At 37.7% G+C, this 22,287-nt stretch overlaps 1 protein-coding gene across 21 annotated transcripts in view; it reads right to left on the bottom strand.

Moving 5' to 3' along the window:
* The window catches only part of MAGI1 (membrane associated guanylate kinase, WW and PDZ domain containing 1), a 682,760-nt gene that overhangs the window by 122,674 nt on the left and 537,799 nt on the right, over positions 1–22,287 (bottom strand). For all 21 annotated transcript variants that reach the window (XM_074198792.1, XM_074198793.1, XM_074198809.1 and 18 more), the window contains 2 exons: positions 9,049–9,255; positions 616–823 (listed from right to left, as the gene is read on the bottom strand). In XM_074198792.1, the coding sequence (XP_074054893.1) occupies positions 616–823; positions 9,049–9,255 (415 nt within the window). The remainder of the gene's footprint in view (positions 1–615; positions 824–9,048; positions 9,256–22,287) is intronic.

Below are 22,287 nucleotides of genomic sequence, written 5' to 3'. Positions count from 1 at the left end.
ATTTGAACGTAAGATGGAAGAATCATAGCTCTAGAGGTGTAAACAGGTTCTGAAGCTATCTAGTCCAATACTTTTATTTTACAGAATGAAGAAACTGAGGCAAACTGGATGAAATGATGGGTACTCTTGGGGAGGGGGGTGGATTTGAACCCGTGTGCTCTCCAAGTCAAGGTCTTTTGAATGTACCCCCTGCTTCCAATGGATGATGGAAAAGGAGCATATCAACATTCCTTTTCCTCTGCTGTGTGCGGGGCTGAGGTTGCGGGTGCTACTACGCTAAGGTAGTAAACTAAACTAAGCTTCCTACAAAGGGAGTCTGGATCCCCCTAAGAAGTGCTTCATCATCAGTTTTCCATTTGAGGCCTTTCTTTTGGGAAACAATTAACCTCATTCTCTCACAGGCTCTTCAGAGTTAATGAAAGGATCAGAATGAACACTCTGCTCATCCTTTGGACGAATTGCAGAACTTCCCAAAAACCTCTTACAGGCATAAATTTATCCCTGATTATCCCACACTATATCCTCAGCAATCAATCAGTGAGTTCAGACTTGGCTTCTATCAGCAGCCTTGGAAGAAACACATACAAAGAGAGAAGAAATGGGAGTATACTTTACTCTATAAAATAGACTTCTCCATTTTCGGTATAGGCCATCTCCCAGTTTTCAGGTAGAGGACCCAAGTTTTCCTCTGCACAAAGAGGTAGGTATTGAGGGAGGTTCTGAGATGGTTCCGTGATGGGAACAGTGGTGATGCTATTATTCACAGGTGGCAAAGTTGTCTCTCTTGTACTGTGGGGACTGGAATCGTCTTGTTCTCCAGAATCTGTGGAGTGACAAAAAAAAAAAAAGAAAAAAAAAAGCAGGGTGAGAGAAATTGAATTCATAATCACAGAAGTTCAGTGGTCCTCAGAGACCCATATTTTCTACACCATACCCAACAGGTAGCCTCCCTAGCCATGAAAGGAGAATGTACATCTCCTAAGATGGCTCTGAAACATAGTGAATTAAGATGTAAACCAATTTTCCCAAACATCATTTCTAAATCTGTCTCTGTAACTTCTAGCCATTGTGTTCTAGGGTCAAGTAAAAGGAATGATCTGAAGATAGCTATAAATGAGCTTTTCTAGGTAAAGCAATCTCAACCAACATTCATATCATGAACTCAAGATCTCCAATACTTGATAATGATCTTGCAAAAACGAAGTGACTAGAATCATTCTAGATATATGCCCTGACCCAAAATGAGTCCTATCACCTAAATGTCATACCTCCCTTAATGGCTGAAAGAATCATAGCTTCACATTGGATATAGTCTAAAAAAGCAAAATAAAACCATCCTGATTTCATTGCTTACAACAGTCTGGGCCCCTCAAATTTGACTGGCTGACTTACATTTTATTTGGCAGAAACCATTAAAATGATACATCAAAACAGATTGGCTCCTTCAAAAGGGAAAAAATGTCGGAAAATATATTCAGCTCCAATCTCTCTCTCAAAACTTGGTTAGTTAAAAGGGAAAAATACCTAAAATTCCAAAGATTCTGAAGCAAAATAGCCCAGCAAAACATGACTTCCAACTGCTTTGGGCTTCCATATGCACAAGTCTTCTAAGTCAAAAGAGTTTTTTTGGAAGAAAAAAGTTGCTTTTGAAAACACGATGAAAAGAATGGGGAAAAAAAGCAGGATCATAATGCCCTCGTCAGTCACTGTTTGTATTAGCTCATTTAAATATTTTTAGTAGCTATTGGCCAGAAGGAAAGACTGTCATATGAATTCTGATGGCCAATACAAACAAGAGAAAAATATGCAGAAGTTATTTCAATGACTCAACTTCAAAAGCCTTTTTTCTAAGGACAGAGGGAAGCCTGAATCACTAGTTATTTCTAAAGAAGGCAGATGACTACATACTGTAGTTTAAAAACCAAAAACACAGAGATTTCAAAGCAAAAACAGTCCTGGATTCCAATCTAAGCTCTCATATTTTCTTACCTCTTTAGCAAATTATTTTTTCATGCTGACCCATCATTTCTTTATCCAGAAAATGAAGCTATTGCATTAGGTGGTTGCTAGGATCCCCTTTTCCTTTGAAATTCTATGCCCTCATCATGCCAGACAGGTTAGGACATAGTATAATATAGATGTCTGAGCCAAAATGTCTTTTTGCTGTCTTGTTTGGGCAAGCCACCATGATTTACAGAGATAAATGCAAGCCTGTAGCAAGGACAGACTACTTGATAATCATAGCTCTCTAAGAGTCGGATGGGTGGCCTCCTGAAGGAGTAGTTGCCCCTCATTCATAGAGGTCTTCAAGTAAAAGCTGCATTATCATTTGTCTGGTGTGTTGTATTGGTCATTCTTGTGCGGGCAGAAGTTGGATCAGATGAACAATTCTATGATTCTGGAATAATATCAAATTCAGCTTAATTTAGTTTAAATCACGGTTTATTGGATCTTAATACTCAAAAGAGGCAGCATGGTATTGTGAACAGAGAGCTGGTCTCACAATCCCAAAGACCTGGCTTCAAATCCTGTCTCTGAACTACTGGCTGAATAATTTAATCTCTTGGGGGCACTAGCCAAATCTCCAAAAAACTCCTTTAAAAAACAAAAATTATTATGAACATAAAAAAAACCTTTTGATAAAGTATGACACTATATTACTATTTTCTATTTCATTTCTAGTTTCTATTAAAGACTTGAAAATTTAAGTATAAATGAATTTTTCCTTAAATTGACAAAAAAAGTATTTACCTAAGGGGTGGCTAGGTGGTGCAGTAGATAGAGCACTGACTCTGGAGTCAGGAGTACCTGAGTTCAAATCCAACTTCAGACACTTAAGAATTAACTAGCTGTATGGCCTTGGGCAAGCCACTTAACCCCATTACCTTGAAAAAACTGGGGAAAAAAGTATTTACCTAAAACCTGCACAAGCATTATTTGCAATGGGGGCAAGCTTAAAGTCTTCCCAGTAACATGAGGTGTGAAACAAGAATGACCACTGTCACCAATATTGAATAATGAATTAAGAAGAGGAAAAAGAAATAGAAGGAATCAGAATGGTGAAATGGTGAAACCATTTCTCTTTGCAGGTGGTATGATATACTTGGAAAATTCCAAAGACAACAATTTGAAGAGAAAGTCTTTATTTGTTTTGGTAGAGAAAGGTCCTGTGATGAAATCACAGGTGCGAAAAAAGGGGGGGGGGGCTGGTAACCAAAATATTGTGCAGAGTATCTGAAGACAAAGATAGCTCTTGCCCTCAAGACTTACATTTATCTATAATAATTAGTTTATTTTAAGACTATGAATAATATTATAGTCCCCTAAGGTTCACATGGTTCCTTGAAAAACTAGGTAATTTGAGAGAAAAGTTGGAAATTCAATGAGAATCACTCTGAGTTCCGAGTTAAGAAAATTCCTAACATTTAGGCAGATTTTGGGGCCTTCTGGTTTCTTTGTGGATGACACCAAAGTTTCTGGAAAGGTCCAAGTATTATATTTAAGCATTTATAGATAGACCTATAACTGGAGAATAAGTTGGGGAAATAGCAGACCTTTTCTTAAAACTTGGTGTTAAATCAGTCTCCAATTGATATGAAAAGGCAATTTTCAGATGAATGAATTAAAGCTATCTATAATAGTATGAGAAATATTCTAAATCATTACTGATTAGAGAAACATAAATTAAGAAACTCTGAAGGAATTGGGCCAACAGGGACACTTGGATAGTTGTGAACTGATCCAACTTTTCTAGGGAGTAATTTGGAGTTAGGCCGAAAGGGCAATCAAACTGTACATAAAACCTTTGATCCAGCAATAACACTACTAGGTCTGTATCCCAAAGAGATCAAGAAAAAGGGTAAAAAACACACATGTAAAAAAAGTATTAATACATATTTACACACACACACACGCATTTAGACACATTTATACAAAAGTATTTATAGTAGCTCTTTTCATAGGGGCAAGAATTGAAAACTGAGGGGATACTCATCAATTGGAAATTGGTTGAACAAACTGGTATGTAAAGGTGATGGAACACTATCTATCGTTACATAAGAAATCAAGAGAGATGGGGCTTCAGAAAAGCCTGGAAAGACTTGCATGAACTGATGCTGAGTGAAATGAACAGAACCAGAAGAACATTATATAACACTAACAGCAACAAAAAACTATGTCCAACTCTGATGGACTTGATCATTTCAGCAGCACAATAATTAAAGACAATTCTAAAAGACTTGTGATGGAAAATAGCCCTATCTAGAGAAGGAACTGTGGATTTAAATGCAGACCAAAGCTTACTGTCTCCAATTTTTAAAAGTTGCCTTATATATTTTTTCTCTTTAATGTATTTTTCCTATTTGTATTGGATTCTTCTTTTACAACATGATTAATATGGATCTATATTTATACATACATGTATAGCCTATAGTTGATTTCTTTCTGTCAGGAGGAGGGGAGAAGGAAGGAGAAATAGCTAAAATTGAAAACTTGCTAAAAAATGACTGTTGAAAACTACCTTTGCCTGTAGTTGGAAAAATAACAGATTTAAAAAAAAATACTTGGTGTCAGCTTGGGTCTGAGTTCAAGGCTCTTCTCTATACTCTCCTTTTCTCCTATAGTTTGGTATTACCTTCACGTATCCTCTTGCTAATTGCCCCTGGGGTGGCTGGATCCTGGCTCAGGATCTTAAGATACCAATCCTTCCAGTCTAGCTATCCAAAAACTCAGAATCTCTAACTGGTTTTCAGATAGTATCTTTCCTTTTATACAAATTCTTTAGGGCATGATCAACTCTCTCCCATAATGAAAGGAGGTTTACAAACTTTGTTAACTCAGGTGGGTTGAGTGAGTCAATTAATACCTATGGTATCTAACAAAGCAAGTGGGGAAGAAAATGAATGTATTCCTACCCTTTAAGCTACCAAGGTTCCCTAAATGCTATTTCACATATTCTCCTAGCTTCGTAGTAGATTCTGATAAAGTGTTCTGCTAATAATCATAACAGTTCGTATTTTTTTGTTCTTGTTGTTGAGTTATTCCAATGTGGAACTCTTCATGACCCACATTCTGGGTTTTCTTGGCAAAGACACTGGAGTGGTTTGCCATTCCTTCTCTAGCTCATATTACGGATGAGAAAACGGAGGGAAATAAAGTGAAGTGACTTGCCTAGGGTCACATAGGAAATGTCTGAGACCAAATGTGAATTCATAAAGATGAGTCTCTCCAATTCCAAGTCTGGCATTCCATCTACCAGGTACCACCTAACTACCCAGGGTTCATATCTATAGACTGCTTTGAAAGGTTTATGATATGTTTTATATCTATCATCTCATTTGAATCTCATGGCAACCTTGTGAAATAAGTGATATTACCATCCCAACTTTACATGAGAAGAGACTGAGGCTCAGAGACTCTAAATGACTTTTTCAGGGTCACTAATCTCAGATTCTCTGGCTTATCCAGTAAACTTGCCGAACTATGCTGATTCCCCAATTCATTACCCAATCAACAAGCATCTGTTACACACTTTAGTGGCAAGGAGTGCATGAAAGAAAAAAAATTAAATACTACTATTATCTATGTCTGCTCTTCTCCCTCTCCCCCCATTCATAGGTAATCTGAGGGTAGGGATAAGGAACAGAGCAGTCATTGGACTATACTCACCTGGAACTCCCAGATGACAAAGCTATGCCTACTTCATGAAGTCCACACCTACTTGCAACTTAGAGTCTTGCAGAGGTCAAATGACTTATTTGGTCACAGAGTCAAATCCAAGAGGACAATGCTCTGTCCACCTCCATTGACTCTAATTTGGACCTTCTGTTACAAATGACTCATATTCTGAAAGGTAAACACTAATCAAAAGGAAGGGTCCTTCTGTCCTTCTCTACTAGATATCAGAGTAAATGGACAGAATGCTATAGAAAGGTGCTTAGAGAGACAAAATAAATGAGGAAAATAAAACTTAATTGAGTAGAGACTAAGGATGGAAATGTAATGACTCTAAGTACCTGCTCGGCAAGTTAACTTTAGGAGTGAGGGATGGTCAGTTGGTGGACACAATTCTTCCACTGACCAGCATGTCTTACAGAGTAAAAGGAACTCCATATATGGAATATTAAACAAGAAAAACAACACCTACTTGAGGAGAGGAAGTCAAGATGAGTTTTCAGAAAAATCACAGTTCTAACGCTTTATCTTCAAACTCTATCCATTTTCAGATTCCCTAGGAGGAACTAAAGATATCTAAGAGAATTGTAGTTTGGTATGAAATAATAGAAAAGAGAAAAACAAAATGAAGGTACACACAACTCATCTCTGTTTCAAAAATCCCACTTACCAATTAAAATTCAGGAGATCATTTCTTGTTTTTTTCCCCCTGGGGGACATTAAGAACCAGAATTTTCAGATAGGGATGCTAACTACATCAGAAAGGATTTTAATTTCCTATGGAAAATCTTTTCAACAATTGCATTACTTTTAAACTATCCAGACATTTTTAAATGCACCTTCCTTTGAGAACAAAGGCCTAACCAATCCCTTTCTCTGAATTAAAAAAAAAGCTAAAAAATTGAAGGCTCTGATATACATTAGATCCATATCATTCAAATTACCAATGAATTGTGAACTCCATTACTCTCCCAGAATCAGACTTCCTACAAATGTATTACTATCTTTTCTATTATAGCACCAAATGCTACAGAGCGAACAGTCAGTTCCTACATATCTATGCTGAAAATACTTTTTCATTCAATAAAATTAAGACATGTATTTATGAAGTGCAAAATGTCTGAGGAGAGATTTGAACTCAGTTCTTCCTGACTCCAGATATAGCACTATATCCACTATTTCACTTAATTACAGCACTGCTGACTATGGTCTCTTTTCCATTGGAGATCTTTGAGTGGCTTGGGACTCTATTAGGGGTCTGGGGAAAAAATCTGTTCCCCTCTACATTACCATGGTCAAGAGTCTTTTCTTTGATATCTGATTATAATCTCATTTAAACTGGGTAGTAATATCTATCTGTATTATTTATGCCAAACATTGCACTTTGTGTGGGGGAGATGCCTCAAATAATTATAACTTTTGGTTACCAAGTTTTGGTTGGTGTGCTCGTCCTTCCCTATAGTTCTTTCCATTATTTCCTTGAATGGTAGCAGAAAGAAAGATTGGAAAATGGAGCCACCATGATGACGATGCCTAGGACTTCACATAAGGATAAATATGGCTTCCATATGCAACTCCCCCAAAAGGCATCTGGCAATGAATGTGAGTTTAATCACACCCACACACCACTGGTTGGTATAGCACTAATCATTCTACATTTTTTTTTTTGATGACAGGTGATGACAGATTATTGACATTCCCAGATGTGCCCTTGAAAATGAGGGTTTTTTATTTTTCATTCCATATAGGAAGGTGGTAAAGATACCTGGGTAATAGAAAAATGGAAATACAATGCAGTTTACTCCTTTTTGAACTCATGAGGATGTCTTCCTGATTCTAGGTCTGGTACTCTAGCCAATGTACCATCTAGCTGACCCCAGGGCAAATACACTTTGTCAGGAATTCCTTCTTCAAAATATTCAGTGAACACATAGCTAACCTAGGTTTTGTTTGAAGACTTCAAGTAATACAAGACTGACTACCTTTCTATTTTTAAACAACAAGCTGTTAGAAAATTTGCCCTGTGCCAATCCTAAATTTGCCTCTTTGCCTCTTCTTTCCATTGTATATGAGAGGAATGCTTTTGGCAAGTTTCACAGACATCCTCTCCTACTGTTCAATCCCCTACCTTTACAGTGAAGTGATTGAAGGACATGGACTGCATGGAATAAGAAAAATAGCAAATGATTTGTCATCTTCACCACTGAAAGGAAGTCTCATTATCGACTGGCAGAACAATGGATCCATCTAAGGAAGCTTATGTTAAAGCTTTCTTTATCCTAAACCAATCAACTCAACTCAGTACACAAGCATAAAAAGGATGCCAGATACCTTCTGAGAATTAACAGCTCTTGCCAACTCAAACTGGTATCATCATCAGGAAATTTAGTTGATAAACATGAAAAATCACACAGATGTCTATATTATTAGCCTGGGGTGGTAATGATACCTTCTCACCTACCCCACAGTTCCCTCCAATTCTCAAATCTCTCTTGTAGCAAAACAAAATAGATTTAATCCTCTAATATGTCCATTTTGGGGGAGGAGGTTGTGGAGAATTAGTGGCAGAAATAATGGGAGCACAATCTTATTACGAAGCCAACCGCCATGACAGACGGCTGTCTCACATGTTGACAGATGGGATAATGACTACTGTTAAAAATATTTAAGAAAATATTTAAGCATGGTGAAAACTTAAGAGCCAATATGCCATTCCAAATTTTCTCATAATCCATGTTCATTCATGGTGGTTTCCTTCAAAAAGATAAGATGTTCTTGTCAATAAAGTAAAATTTGATATTAAGCTGTCAAATAAATGAATGCTATTATCCCTTCCATAAGAGACTTCTGGCATCTGTGGAGAATATTGAGACAAATAATAATAATAATAAAAATGATGATGATGATGATGATGATGATGATGATGATAATGATAACCTATGAGTAGCATTTTTTTTTGCAAGGCAAATGGGGTTAAGTGGCTTGCCCAAGGCCACACAGCTAGGTAATTATTAAATATCTGAGACCGGATTTGAACCCAGGTAACTCCTGACTCCAGGGCCGGTGCTTTATCCACTGTGCCACCTAGCTACCCCATGAGTAGCATTTTTAAATCAGAGAAAATAGACATGATGAAGGTTATTCAATATCCCCAATTTGACAACACATTTTTTAGGTTTCTAAAAAACACTAGATAGGACAGAAAGTGTGAATTAAAGGAGGTAGGGAGAATAATGCGAAGACTGTGAAAAAGAAAATGTGGTTAGACTGAGAATTCTGCTATCTCTGCCAGATCCCTATTAGGAAGGGCCAAGCTCTTCTGCCATGCTCCCCAACCCCCAACTCCCTTCCAGAAAACAAAGCTCTCCTCTTTACCTGTCAAACTACTATTCATTTCAGGGACGTCATCCTCGTCATCGTTTTCTGCGTGTACTATGCCAGCATTTTGCATATCATTGTAGGACTTGGTGCGTTTCGGAGTTGACTGCTTGGAGCCCGTTTGAAGGGTGTGCAAAGCATCGGTGGGAATCACTTTCCCGCTGACGGGTTGGCTGGGAGGCTTGGGTGTCCCATAATAGTTACCTAGGTGATAGAGACACATTTGCATGTTTCAGTGAGAATTAATCAAAAAAAAAAAAGCAAGATTTCACATTCAACCCCATCTGAACATAAAGAAATTAAGCTGGAAGACCCAAATGGCCTGGATTTCTTTTCTGAGATGGATTAGAAAAAGATGTCGACCCTCTTCAGCTAGACAAGTTGAATTCAGAAGAGCTATATTGTTTCAGTTCAGGCAGCATGCAGGAAATAAAACAAAAGCGGCTAGGCTGGAACCCTCAACTTCATCTCATTACATTTGAATTTTAATTAGTCACCTTTTTCCATGTATGCCCCAACACAGTGTACAATCCACTTGGAAGGAGTCCCAAGGAAAAGAAAAAAAAACTGAGTGTTGCTCCCACCCCAAGGGTGCCTGAAAGGCTGTAATGACCTTCTCTGTCAATAGAGGAATCGCAAAGAGGGGCTGGAGCATTTTTAAAAAAGGAATCTTTCTTTATGGGAAACATTTCCCCAAAAGAAAAGGGAGATATGCCACGTGGCTCTTATTTAATGGAGCAGCAGACTTGGCTTCCGGGTCAGTTCAGAGAGGAATGCCACTTGCCAAGGCTTCAAAGGAAACCCTTATGCGCTGACGATGGCGTCACTTGGAACCACCATTTTTAAAAACCATGTGTCACAGTAGGTCATTGAATCATATCAAAGAGGGAGGTAGGCATTGGGGTGCCTTGGATATAATCAAAATTCTGCACATTTATAGATATGAACAGTGAGAATTTGAAGAATGTGATCATTTTCCAGAATTCATGATTTATACCAATTGAGACCTGGGTTATAGATTTTTTAAAAAAGAGATCAGAAAAATGATGAGGGCCTATTCAATAAATCCTAAGTAGGATGGTTCAATGTAAACTATGATGGACTGCTGTAGTGTGTTGCAGGACATGAGTTTGGATCCTGGCTTTGCTTCATTTGATCTTAGGCTAAGCAGATTACTCTCTAGGTCTCATGTTATGTAAAAATGAGAGAGTAGAAAGAAATGACCTCTTTGAACCATTGTAATCCTAACCCATGATCATATATTTTTAATTCCCTTTTGGTTTTGCAAAAGCAGAGGTTAAAAATAATTATATCTCCTCTTCTTTTGTCTCAGAAGATTCCCAGAGAATTGTCTAATGTTTTCTCCATTAGGGACACCTAATTTTTTGTGTATCAAGGAATAAGTTGGTAGGCTGGTGAAGCCTTTAGAACCTTCCTCAGAATAATTTGTTGAAGGCATAAAATGTTGAAGGCATTCAAGGCATCCAAGCTGACAGTTCCCGGGAAATCTATTCACAGACTTCTTGGGGGTCAATGGCTTCTAGGTGAAGACCCTTGATCTTAATAACAGCTGTGACAACAATGATGGTGACAATGATGTTGATGATGATGATAATGATGACCACCATAGACTCTGTAATTTCACTATGGAGGGAGCCACCAGTGAGATATTTCTTTTACCAATTCTTCTACTATTCCATTGCAGGTAGGCATGCTCTATACAGGCAGGGACTGAGGGAATTATCTAGAGTCTTGAGAAAGTCTTAGTCATTTTTCCTGATAAAAATAGCTAGTATCTATAAAGTGCTTTGAATATAGCAACAATGTTTTTGATCTATTATTTCATTTGCATCCCCATAATGACCCTGTGAGTCAGCCAGAGGCTATTATTATTCTCATTTTGCACACAATGACTCAGAGAGATTGTTTTCTTGATCAGAATCTCACTGCGATTATCAGATGTGGGACTTGAACCCACACCTTCTTCCAGACTCCTTTCATCATGTCTAATTAGCAGTGCAGTTCTTGTTCATCTTAAAACAAAGAAGAGTCAGGCACAAACTGCTAGAGGTTGTATGTGGAACCAAAAGGGCAAATGAATTGACTTTCAACCAATTCTATCTTTATAGGTGAAAATATTAATAAGTGACTGTTTCCTGCTTGGGTACTATAATATTGCTCAACAAATAGGTGATTTTGCGAATACATAGACCTATTAATGTCAACCTTAAAATATAAGTGGGGAGGTCCAGGATCAGTTCAACAAATATTTTTTAAATGTATTGTCTTGAATACAAATCACATTTTGTCAAATTGATCTTACACCTTTCAATATACTTATCTATATAAAAATATATGAAGAGGATAGACATGCATATGAGTGTATGTGAATACATACAGAAGACAGACATACATGTATAGATACACACACACACACACACACACAAACGTATAACCTAAAAATGAAGATGTTTTTTCCCGAGTTCAAATCTAGCCTAAGATACTAGCTGTGTGATGCTGTGTCTCAGGTTCCTAATTTATAATATGAGCTGAAGAAGGAAATAGCAAATACACTGCTTTTGCCAAAAAAATAAACCCAAAATGAGATCATGGAGAGCCAGATACGACTAAAATAACCGAATAACAATAACAACCAAAAATATATGTAATACATATATGCAAATATATATGCAAATGCCTGTGTATATATTTTTTAAGGCTCCTACATGTAAAATGCTCAGTAAACTACATTTGGCAGAAGGAGAAAAGTGAAGGTGAAATGGGCAGCTGGTGGTTCAATGGAAGTAGTCCCTGAGTCTGGAGTCGACAAAGACCTGAGTTCAAATCTCATCTCAGACACTTCCTAGTTGTGTGATCTGAGGAAATCTCCTAGATTCTGTCTGCCTCTGTTTCCTTATTTGTAAAAAAGGATGAATAATGACAACACTTACTTTCTAAGGTTATTTTGAGGATGAAATGAGATACTGTGCCTGGTGCTATATAAGTGCTATATAAAGATTTGCTATTATGATCCCTGTTTTCTTGGAATTTGCAAGTTAGTATATGACCTAAAGTTCACTCTATGTGACTAGGACTCCTCTGTGGGGAGTGTATTCATGGATGTGTGCACATGCATATAGTGTTGAGAAATGAATTGGAAAGTTGATGATCTAGAATTCTGCCTTTCTTGTTTGAAAGTATTAAATTTAAATACATTTTGGGAGACTTGGTGACTTTATCCTTGATGAAGCCCAGAATAACCATAAAATTAGTCTTTTCACCAAAACACTAAAAATGAATTTGTCCACCTATTCTCCAGTTTCTAGATATTAGCATATGTTAATGGTTTATTGAAAAGAAAGGACTTTTTTTTCAGGTTTGGGGTTCTAGGTTCCTCATCATTTTTTAAATTATAATTATTATTTATTGCTATCTTTTGTTCTCATATTCCCTACAATTCCAAATATACCATTGCCCTCCATCACCTAGAGTGCCTATGTTTGTAACAAAAGGTAAAGAAGAAAGAAGAAAAAACCCTAGTGATCAAGTAAGACTGAAAACCATATTAACCAGATCTGAAAGTATATACTTAGTCCCAAACTCATAGTCCTCCATCTCTAAAAATTAGGGAAAAAGATGAATTTTTCATTTTCATTTTGAAGACAATCTTAATATTATATTTATGAGGGTCAGTTTTGATTTTATCATTCTTGAGATTCTTTCATTTTTAATGCTGCAGTCTCTAGGTATGTTGTTTTCTTCTGGTTCTGTTAAACTTCATTTTCCATTAGCTCACAGTTCTCCCTTGGGTCTCTGAATTCTTTATAGACATTATTTTTATGTGCTAGTATTCCAGATATTTGTTTAATACAATTTCTTTCCCAAACAATGGGCATCTACTTTTCCAATCCATCTAATTCATAATCATTACTTCTCACCGACGACACAATAGAACAAGACCAAGACCAAAGTGGAGCCAAGAGTATGAGGTATATGAAAATTGAGGAGTCAACTAGGAGGGTGCAGTCTATGAATTATGTAGGATGTCCGCAAATTCCTAGAGTAGGTTTAAGGTTTCAAAGCTTACAACATCTTTTATCATGCACACCAAAGGCACACTATCACTCTGTAATGTCTCACCTCCAAAATCAATACAATAGTTTTACTTCAAGCCTACAACCATGACTCTCCACTGACATACTTTATTCTCTTTAGTATGTCTTCAATCTCTTCTAGTTTTGTTCCAAACTTCAATCCAAGAGCTTTTCCATTCTGTTTCCAGTGTCACCAGAGATAGATGGATGGGACTTGGGAGCCAGGAAGACCTGGGTTAATTGATGAACCTAGACTCTGCTCCAGGATTTTTCTTGTTCACTAGACATTTGTCTCCTTTTCCCATAGCTGTGGGAAAGCCAACAGCAACCAAACAAGCAAAGGCCAAGATGCATCAGTACCATGGCCTCTGGGAGAAGATTTTTAAAAGTCCAAAATAAAAAAATAAAGAAATTATGTAATTTGATTCATAGAAAATACTAATTAATTAGGACTAACTTGGCAAGCCACACAGTTTCTTAAAACCATCAATCGATTCTCTCTTGTAATTATTAATGTGTGTTTCCAGAATGAGTATATCATACTGGCTATTATATACAGAATTTTTAGGTCTCAGTATTGACTTTGAAGTGAAATTTGATAGGACATGAGAGTTCAGACTAATAATTCATATATAAAAAGTTCTATCAGTAATTCCAAGAGGTGGTGAGCACTTTCTCCCAAGATCCCCACTGTTTTCAACCTCAGCAACTAGTTTCTCTTGAGGAACATTCTAAAATGAAGTTCTTCTTGAAGTTCCTTCACCATTTGAAAAATGAGATCATCATTAAGGCAAATCAATAAATTTTTGGCTATTCTTTGAGTGTTTCTGTTGAGTCACTTTTTAGCTCTATCTGATCATTTGTGACCCCATTTGGGGTTTTTCATGGCAAAGATTCTGTAATGATTTGTCTTTTTCTTTTCACCTAATTTACAGATGAGAAAACACAATAACAGGATGAAGTGACTTGCCTAGAGTCACACAGCAAGTAAGTGTCTGAGGAAAAATTGAAATCAGGAAGATGAGCCTTCTTGACTCCAAGTCCAGTGCTCTCTCTCTCTATTGGCCCACCTAGTTGTGGAATTTTTTTGAGTAGGGGGTGAGAAAACGTCTTTGAAGATGCTCAGATCATCCAAGTCTCTCCTCATTACTATGTCTCATCCCTATATATGGAAGCATGGAGAAAAATGAGATTACAAGCACATCTCATTCTATACAGCACAATAAATCTAAATGGATCAGCAAAATGGGTGTGTGTGTGTGTGTGTGTGTGTGTTTAAAGATACTTAAAAAACTAAAGTTAATGGAAGGTTCTATACAGAACAATTATGGAATGGAGTGGTGGGAACATTTTAAAAATTATAGGAGATATTAAATTAAAAAAAAAAGGTGGCTAGGTTGCACAGTGGATAGAGCACTGGTCCTGAAGTCAGGAGGACTTAAGTTCAAATCTTAATAATTGCCTAGCTGTGTGACCCTGGGCAAGTCACTTAACCCCATTGCCCTAAATAATTTTTTTTTAATTATAGAAGATAGAAGTGGCTTGCTCATTTAAAAATGAAGATGTTTTATACAAATAACAATGGATACAGAGTAAAATGGAAAGAAATTGACTTGGAAAATAATTTCTTCAGTTTGTGAGGGATATGAATGTGTGTGTGTGTACGTATATGTGTATGTGCATGCATGTGTGTGTGTGTAGGTTTGGAAGGGGGGGTAAAGTCTGGTGAGTCTGGAAAAATTAGATGGTGCCAGGCAAAAGAGGATTCTGAATGCCTAACAGAGGTTTACAAATTTTATCTAAAACTGTATTCTAGCTTAGAGGCATTTCAGAATAGAAGTACAAAATAGAATTTTGGAATTCTAAGGAATCTCAGCAACCATCTAGTCCAATAGCTTCACAAGGAACTCTACCCATAACAAATTGAGACCATCTGGGAGATGGCAGCTAGCTGGTACAGTGGATGGGGAAACTGGAATCAGGAAGACCTGAAATGTGGCAGTGTCAGATGCTGTAGGGACATCAGGAAAGACAGAAGTCAGCAGACTAAATCCCTTTCTTCTTAATAGGGAAAGTGGATTTACCACAACCAGCAAATCATGATGTAATAAATCAGTTTGAACTCCTTGCAAAGGGTCTAAGAACTGTGGCAATAGTCGCCCTGAGTTTTAAGATGGGGTGAGCTAGAGTTGAATGTCACAATTGTAGTGTGTGATTTTTAAACTTGATGACCCTAGTCATAAAAATATATGCTGATTTCTGGGACCCCAATTGGGTCACTGTTGGGATCTTTAAATAATTGGCCAGAAATCTCCTCACTGATTTCCACATGAAATTCTGATCCAAGGCAATAACAACATGCAATGAAAGGATCAAAATCTTGACAGTGTATATACATTTGTTGTGATATATGAAAAATTATGTTCTAGCAAAGAGATACATTATATTGTTTGGTAGCCTGAAGTAAGTCCCTATTTAACCAGTACATATAACCATTACCCCTTGAGGAGGGTTAAGTACAAGATGGTATTATTATACTATTTATTTGGATCCATTCACAGTTTAATCAACCTGCAGGACAACTGAAATTACTATCCAATGAGCTAGTGAAGAATATTAATGGGAAAGGGTAGGTAGGTTAGGGAGGATCTGAGTTCAAATCCAGTCTCAGACACTTAATAATGTGTGACCTTGGGCAAGTCAGTTAATCCCATTGCCTTATATAAATAAATTTTTTTAAAAAGAATATTAATGGGAACCTTCAATCCATTAAGGTACAAGAAATTAGTATTCTTGGATGAAGTCAAGAAAAGGAGAAAATATTAATAAATAGGTAATGTTTCTGAAGTTTGTGTGGATTATCTCATTTAGCCTCACAATACCCCTCTAAAGTATATGCTACCATGCCCATTTAGGGTTACTCACAAAAATAATGTCCTATTCATTACATGGAGTTTACTATATCTGGGTCAACCAATAAGTAGACTATAAAGTCCTTGTGAAGAGGAATTGTTTGCACTTTGACTTTGCTTCCTGATGCCAAGAAAGTAGGAGACACCTATTGTTAGTGTGTGTGTTTTGAGAAGGATCAATGACATGATGAGTGATGTCTTAACTTGTTCATAAATTGGATTTGAGTGAGGCAAAATTGCACAAAATTGTCAGTCTCACTCTCTTTCTGGAATCACTGAAGTTCAATGACAGGACAATAGTCTGTGATGTTATGACACTGGTCACATGTTTGTTGATGAAGTAACCTCTTAAATCCCCTCCCTTCAGTTTCCTCTATGGCCATTGGAACAAATTGCTCCATTCTGCTGGGGGAAGCAATCATACACTTGGGCTAGACATCCCCCTAACTCCCCAACAAGTTTGAGTCTTAGACCTGGTTTAACCCATTTGCAGAGAAGGTTTAGTGGATTACATGGATTCAGGGAACGTGGTTGCTATGTATCCTACAGATTCCACGTAGCCACAGGTGAGAGTTGGGTGAAGCAGGTAGACACCAAAGGTGGATAAGCTGGTTTGACAAATGATCAGCAAGCCCTTACACCAGAGATGCAAGTCACCCTGTACACCTAATCAATGCTTGTGGAAATGGCCTTGTTGAGAGGAATGACATTTAAAAAACTCAATAAATCCAAAAAAATAAGTAATATTGTTTGCTATATAGAAAAGCTTTTAATGGAGCATATTAAGACCAAATAAATGAATCGATTCAGATCAGAAAATAAAAACACAGAGATGGACAACAACTTCTTTAGAAGTATGGGATTCATGATTTTGTTAAAAGAAGGGAGGGAAAATTTGTGAAAATAAAAGAACATATATTTGCTTTTTTTTAGGTTATCCTGAAAAAAGGACTTTTTCAATTATTTAAAAAGTATCTTCTCTTCCCTTTCTACATTTCTTAAAGGGGGCATGATCTGTGCCCTGAAAAGGGCAATGATAAATTAGTTCACATAATTGGTCCTCCCCTCCAATCTTAATGGGAATTATTTGATTTTTTTACTGAACTTGGTAAATAAATGAAATAACTAGGTGATTGAGTATACAGAAAACTAGCCCTTGGCTCAGAAATAGCAAAGTTTGAATCTGACCTCAGAAAGAAGGCAACCTTCCAGTTGCCTCAGTTTCCTCACCTGTAAAATGTGAATAATAAAAACCCCTACCTTCCAGCATTAGTGTGAAGATCAAATGAGATAGTGCTGAGGTTGACTCAGAGTAGGCTCTTACAAATACTCTTTTCCTCTTTCCTCTTCCTTTCCCTGAATCCATGTAATTTGCTTCCTCACCCAAGGGTCTCTAAGAGGTTGTGCTTCTTGCTCAACTGCTCCCACACAGCAGGCACTGGATAAATGCTTGTTCAATTGAAGTGAACAGACATGAGCAGAATCCCCCACCCCCAAATTTTGGATCTTGAAGAACCAATAGACATCCAAAAGCTGGGTCCACATTTTGTCATGACCTTACAAGGGAACAGCCCCGAGATGAGGAAACAAAGTTCATCCACCTTAGATTAAAAAAAAAAAAGCAAAACAATGCCCCACAGACCTAAGGTAGCTTTGCCTCAATATACATTCCTCATAAAGCTCTATGTTTGATATCCAATGAAAGAAAGACAGCATGGAAGAAGAGTGAGAAGCTGGCCTCTGAGTCAGAAAGACCAAGATTTAAACCCTATTTCTGATTCATAAGAGACTGACTAAGTTGGTAAGCTTCTGGGGACTCAGACCACTATCTAAGACCATATGCTACAGCAGAGTTGAGAATCTGCATTAGTGGAGGAATTTTCCACATTGGAGCTCTTCAAACAGATGACCTCAAAAATTAAGTCGAACTAAAGTAAATTTGAGAGGCAGGTAAGGGGCTAGGTGTAAGGAAGCTCTAAGTTCATAATCCTGCCTCAGACACTTATTTATGTTAAGACTATGGACAAATCACCTTCCCTCTATGGGTCCCAGTTTCTGTATCTACAGAATGAGGGAGGAGGATCTGATGGGCTTTAAAATGTGACTTTTAAACAGGGAGTTTATGTTCATAAATAGGTTCCTTAATATGCCCAAATATTCCCTGACAACTGGCCACATATTACTCAATATCCCAAAAATCTTAGATGTGTAACTTTAAGCTATAAAATCATAAGATTTTTAGTACACTCTATGTGTACTATGTGTCTATGTATGGCTCCTCCTTGGAAATTTGGTGTGTTATGCTTGTGAATAGTGAGAGAGAAGGATGTGTCCCATGCATTGTGGTCAGAGATATCTCTGTGAGAATCAATTTGCACCAAAACATGCTACAACAAAAATCAAGCCCAAATCAGTGTGATCTGTGGTTCTTTGTATGAGTCTTTGCAAAAGGAAAGAAAAACCACAATCCTCACTTCACCGCACATATGAGTCCTTGCCCCATGGAAAGAAGAGAGCCTGATTTCTTGAAGTAATGATATCTAGAATGTTTCCTTTTTAGATGAGTCAGAGTGGACAGTTAACCTCGAGGTACAAATCCAACTTTGGATTCATTCTGGTTATGTGATCCAAGTAAGTCAGCATAGAGCTCTGGGCACCTTCCTATTCCTAAAAACTGAAAGAAGGTAGTAACATATATTAGGAGATGGGTTTTCCTCATCTGGGGGATCCCCATAGCAAGGAATTCACAGGGCTGAAAACTAGCCCTAGCCCAAGACTAAATCCTCTTAAGAGAAGATGACTATGCATACTAATAGAAAATTTACAAATGTCATATCCTTTTCAATCCAGAAACACAACAACCCCAGGAGACAAGAATGTACAACACATGTTAACTCAATATCCCAAAGGAGAAAACTGAGATTTAGAAATATCAGATCATATTCTATTACCCATTTTAGAGCAAGATGGAAAAAGAAATGGTTTCCATAAATAATAACAGGTGATATGTGTAGAGGGTTTTAGGATGATAGAGAACTTGACAAACATTAGCTTCTTTGAACCTCACAACTACCTTGGAAAGATGGGGAATTGCAAATACTTTTATGCCCATTTTCCAGGTAAGTGATGAGAAGTTCTAATTAGCAAATTCATAATGGTCACAGAATAGATAAGGATTTCCATTCAGGGCTTCCTGACTCCAGCTCCAACTTGCTAGCTGCCATACCTGACTTTCATTAATGGGAATATTCTAGCTGCCTTCTACTTGGATCACCGACAACCTTAGGATGCATGTCTAAGGAGACAGGCAGCTAAGTAGCCACAGCCAAAATGATTTTGGGGCTACAAGGAGAAAACAGAGAGGGTCTGAGGCATATAGAAAAAGATTCCTCTCTTTGGTGTCTCAGCCTCAAGACTCTTACTTCCAATGATTTCTTCATTCTTCCTGCCAAAGTGATCTTTCATAAGTCATGCCCTTATTCAATAAACCCCAGGGACTCCCTATTACCTCTAGGATAAATTCTAAAATCTGCTTTGGCTCTTATTATTGTTTGCAGTAGATGGACATCAGGAAGTTGATGCCATGATTTAGAAGTGGATTAGATTTAAATGAGGGAGAACAAGGCAAAGTCACCAGCCTCAATCTCTCCTCAGAAGCCACCTTGGTCCAGTGGCAAGATATAGGTCAGGATGACTAGAGATGGACTGGATGCAGTGGGAGGCTCAGACCTTTTTAATCTAAGATCATTCCCTGGTCTTAATTTGACTGAGGCAATGTCTATTCAGTTGCTATGGATAGTAAAAAAATGAGGCAAAGAATGGCTTCTTTTGCCAAAAAAAAAAAATCAAGTCTGGAATGGGAAGACTCTTAAGCTTTCTGGTCAAATCTAAAATCTCCTTTGACTTTTAAAGCCCATTACAACCTGCCCCCCTCTAGCTTTCTAGTCCATTTACACTTTACTCCCTTCTAAGTACACTAAGGTAACACTGGCATCTAAAGTTTCTTGCAGACAACATTGCATCCCCCAACGCCACTCACACCCCCATTACCTGGACTGCTCAGGTTCCTCATCCTCATTTCTGTCTTCTAGCTTCCATGGTTTTCTCCAAGTCTAGATTGAAATCCCAAGGGGTCTTTTTCCTCAGGTGTCTCTTAATGTTAGTACATTGCCTTTTGAGCTTATCCTATATCTAAATCTTATATGTAACACTGCTGGTGAGATCCTTGATGCCATTATATATGTTTGTCTTTTTTTGTGGGGGGGGGGGGCATCTTCAGTGCATAGTACACTGCCAGACCCATAGAAAGCCCTTAATAAATGTTTTCTGATTGCCAAAAAAAAATCCATAACTTGAATGTTGCTTTTCAGTTAATTATGAGAAATAAAATAGGACTATCCACCCCTTTGGAATTCATCTGAGCATAACATTAATGGTTAGCACTTATTTATTCATTTATTCATTTGTGCATTCATTCATTTATGTGTGTATGCAAGCAAGTGGGGTTAAGTGACTTGCTCAAGGCCACCCAACTTGGTAATTATTTAGTGTCTGGGGCCAGATATGAACTCAGGTCCTCCTAACTCCAAGGCCAGTGCTCTATCCACCTAGCACTTACTTATAAGAAAAATTGGACAATATTTGAAATTTTTCCAACTCAGGTATTCATCAAATTTCATAGATACCATCATGGGTGCAGAAGGGTCTCCTAAGACCTGCTTCTCAGGTAAACAAGGATGGTCTGAAGATGATCCTCTTATCCTGGCCAGACAAAGCCAGAGCTCTGAGCCATGACAGCTCCAAAACACAAGGCAGAACAGGGGCACAATGTGGGCACCATCCAAGGCCTCCCATATAACCACTGTTAGGAGACTCCCTCACGGTATTTTTGTATTCCCCTCACCATATGGCTATGATTGTAATTGCATAAAACTAAATGCAAACAATTAAATTAGAGTGCTCTAATAATCTGCCTTTGAACAAACAGGAAAGCCCTATGCTGAAGGAAATGGGACAATCTCACCTCCCTCTCTGACTGACTAGGAACGAAGAGAAGAAGATGCTGCATGATGAGTTCAAGGTTGAACTCCTACCCTGATGCTTTCATCTTGGTCCATACTCATGTGCTCATGAAAGAGGCTGGGAATCTGATCTCCATGCTCCTAATGTAAAAGATCAGCAATAGAAGGGGGGAACCGGTTAGTGAGTGGGTAAAAAGTCTATTGAAGAAGAAAGAGAAAACCAAGTGGTGTGATATTCTGGTGGGGAATCACCAATATCAAAGAAGCTATACTCTGTAGCAGGCACTGGATTTGGCACCTGGGATGTCAAAACCTAACTGAAATAAAATGGTTGGTCTTTGTCCCAAATTAATTTAATATCAATCAATTTAATAAGTGGCTTATTAAAGAGTTATCCTATCAATCTACACAGGACCTACAGAATAAAATTCATGCTATCAGCTAATATCTGGAAAAGATAAGATACTGGAGAAAGATCTTTCTGGGATGAGCATTCATTTTCCATTCCTTGTTCCTTGATACTTCTAGTATCACGAGGGAACAACTTACCATGCCAGCTGGTAGGTTGTAAGAGCAATGGATAATAACAGTCAAGAAAATAGTGGAAATCCTTCTTGTGTTAGTCTCTTTCTATGAAGCCCGAGATCATGCTGGCCTGGGTCACTAGGAATATCTACCAAGAGGATAGATGAATCTGTTTCCCTTTTTTTTTTTCAGTCTCTGGATGTGTACTCAAAATATTGCATGGCCATTTTGTGGGATGGGCAATAACCTGACTTATAGCAATAACTCCCCCCAACCAGTCAAGTTGATGAATCACTTTGGATTCCAACCATCACTGTATCTCTCTTATTCTCTACTTTAAATCTCCAGCCCAAGTCCCATGATTCTTTCTTCACTCATCAACCTTTCATCTTCAAGTCTCAGCTGAAGTTCTACTTTCTTCAAGAAATCTTTCCAATTTTAATCTCAATGCTTTCCCCCAAGTTTATTTCTATTTTTCATATATATATATATATATACATATATATATACATATACAGAGAGAGAGAGAGAGAGAGAGAGAGAGAGAGAGAGAGAGAGAGAGAGAGAGAGAGAGAGAGAGAGAGAGAGAAAGAGAGAATTTGTATGTAATGGATAACATACTGGTTCCCCCCAACAGACTGTAAACTCAGTTATCCTGATTCATATTAGACCACTGAACTTAGA

The sequence above is a fragment of the Macrotis lagotis genome, chromosome 8, assembly GCF_037893015.1.
Source record: "Macrotis lagotis isolate mMagLag1 chromosome 8, bilby.v1.9.chrom.fasta, whole genome shotgun sequence".
NCBI lineage: Eukaryota > Metazoa > Chordata > Mammalia > Peramelemorphia > Peramelidae > Macrotis > Macrotis lagotis.
The sequence above is the reverse complement of the archived record's forward strand: the minus strand, read 5'-3'. Positions and strand labels throughout refer to the sequence as shown.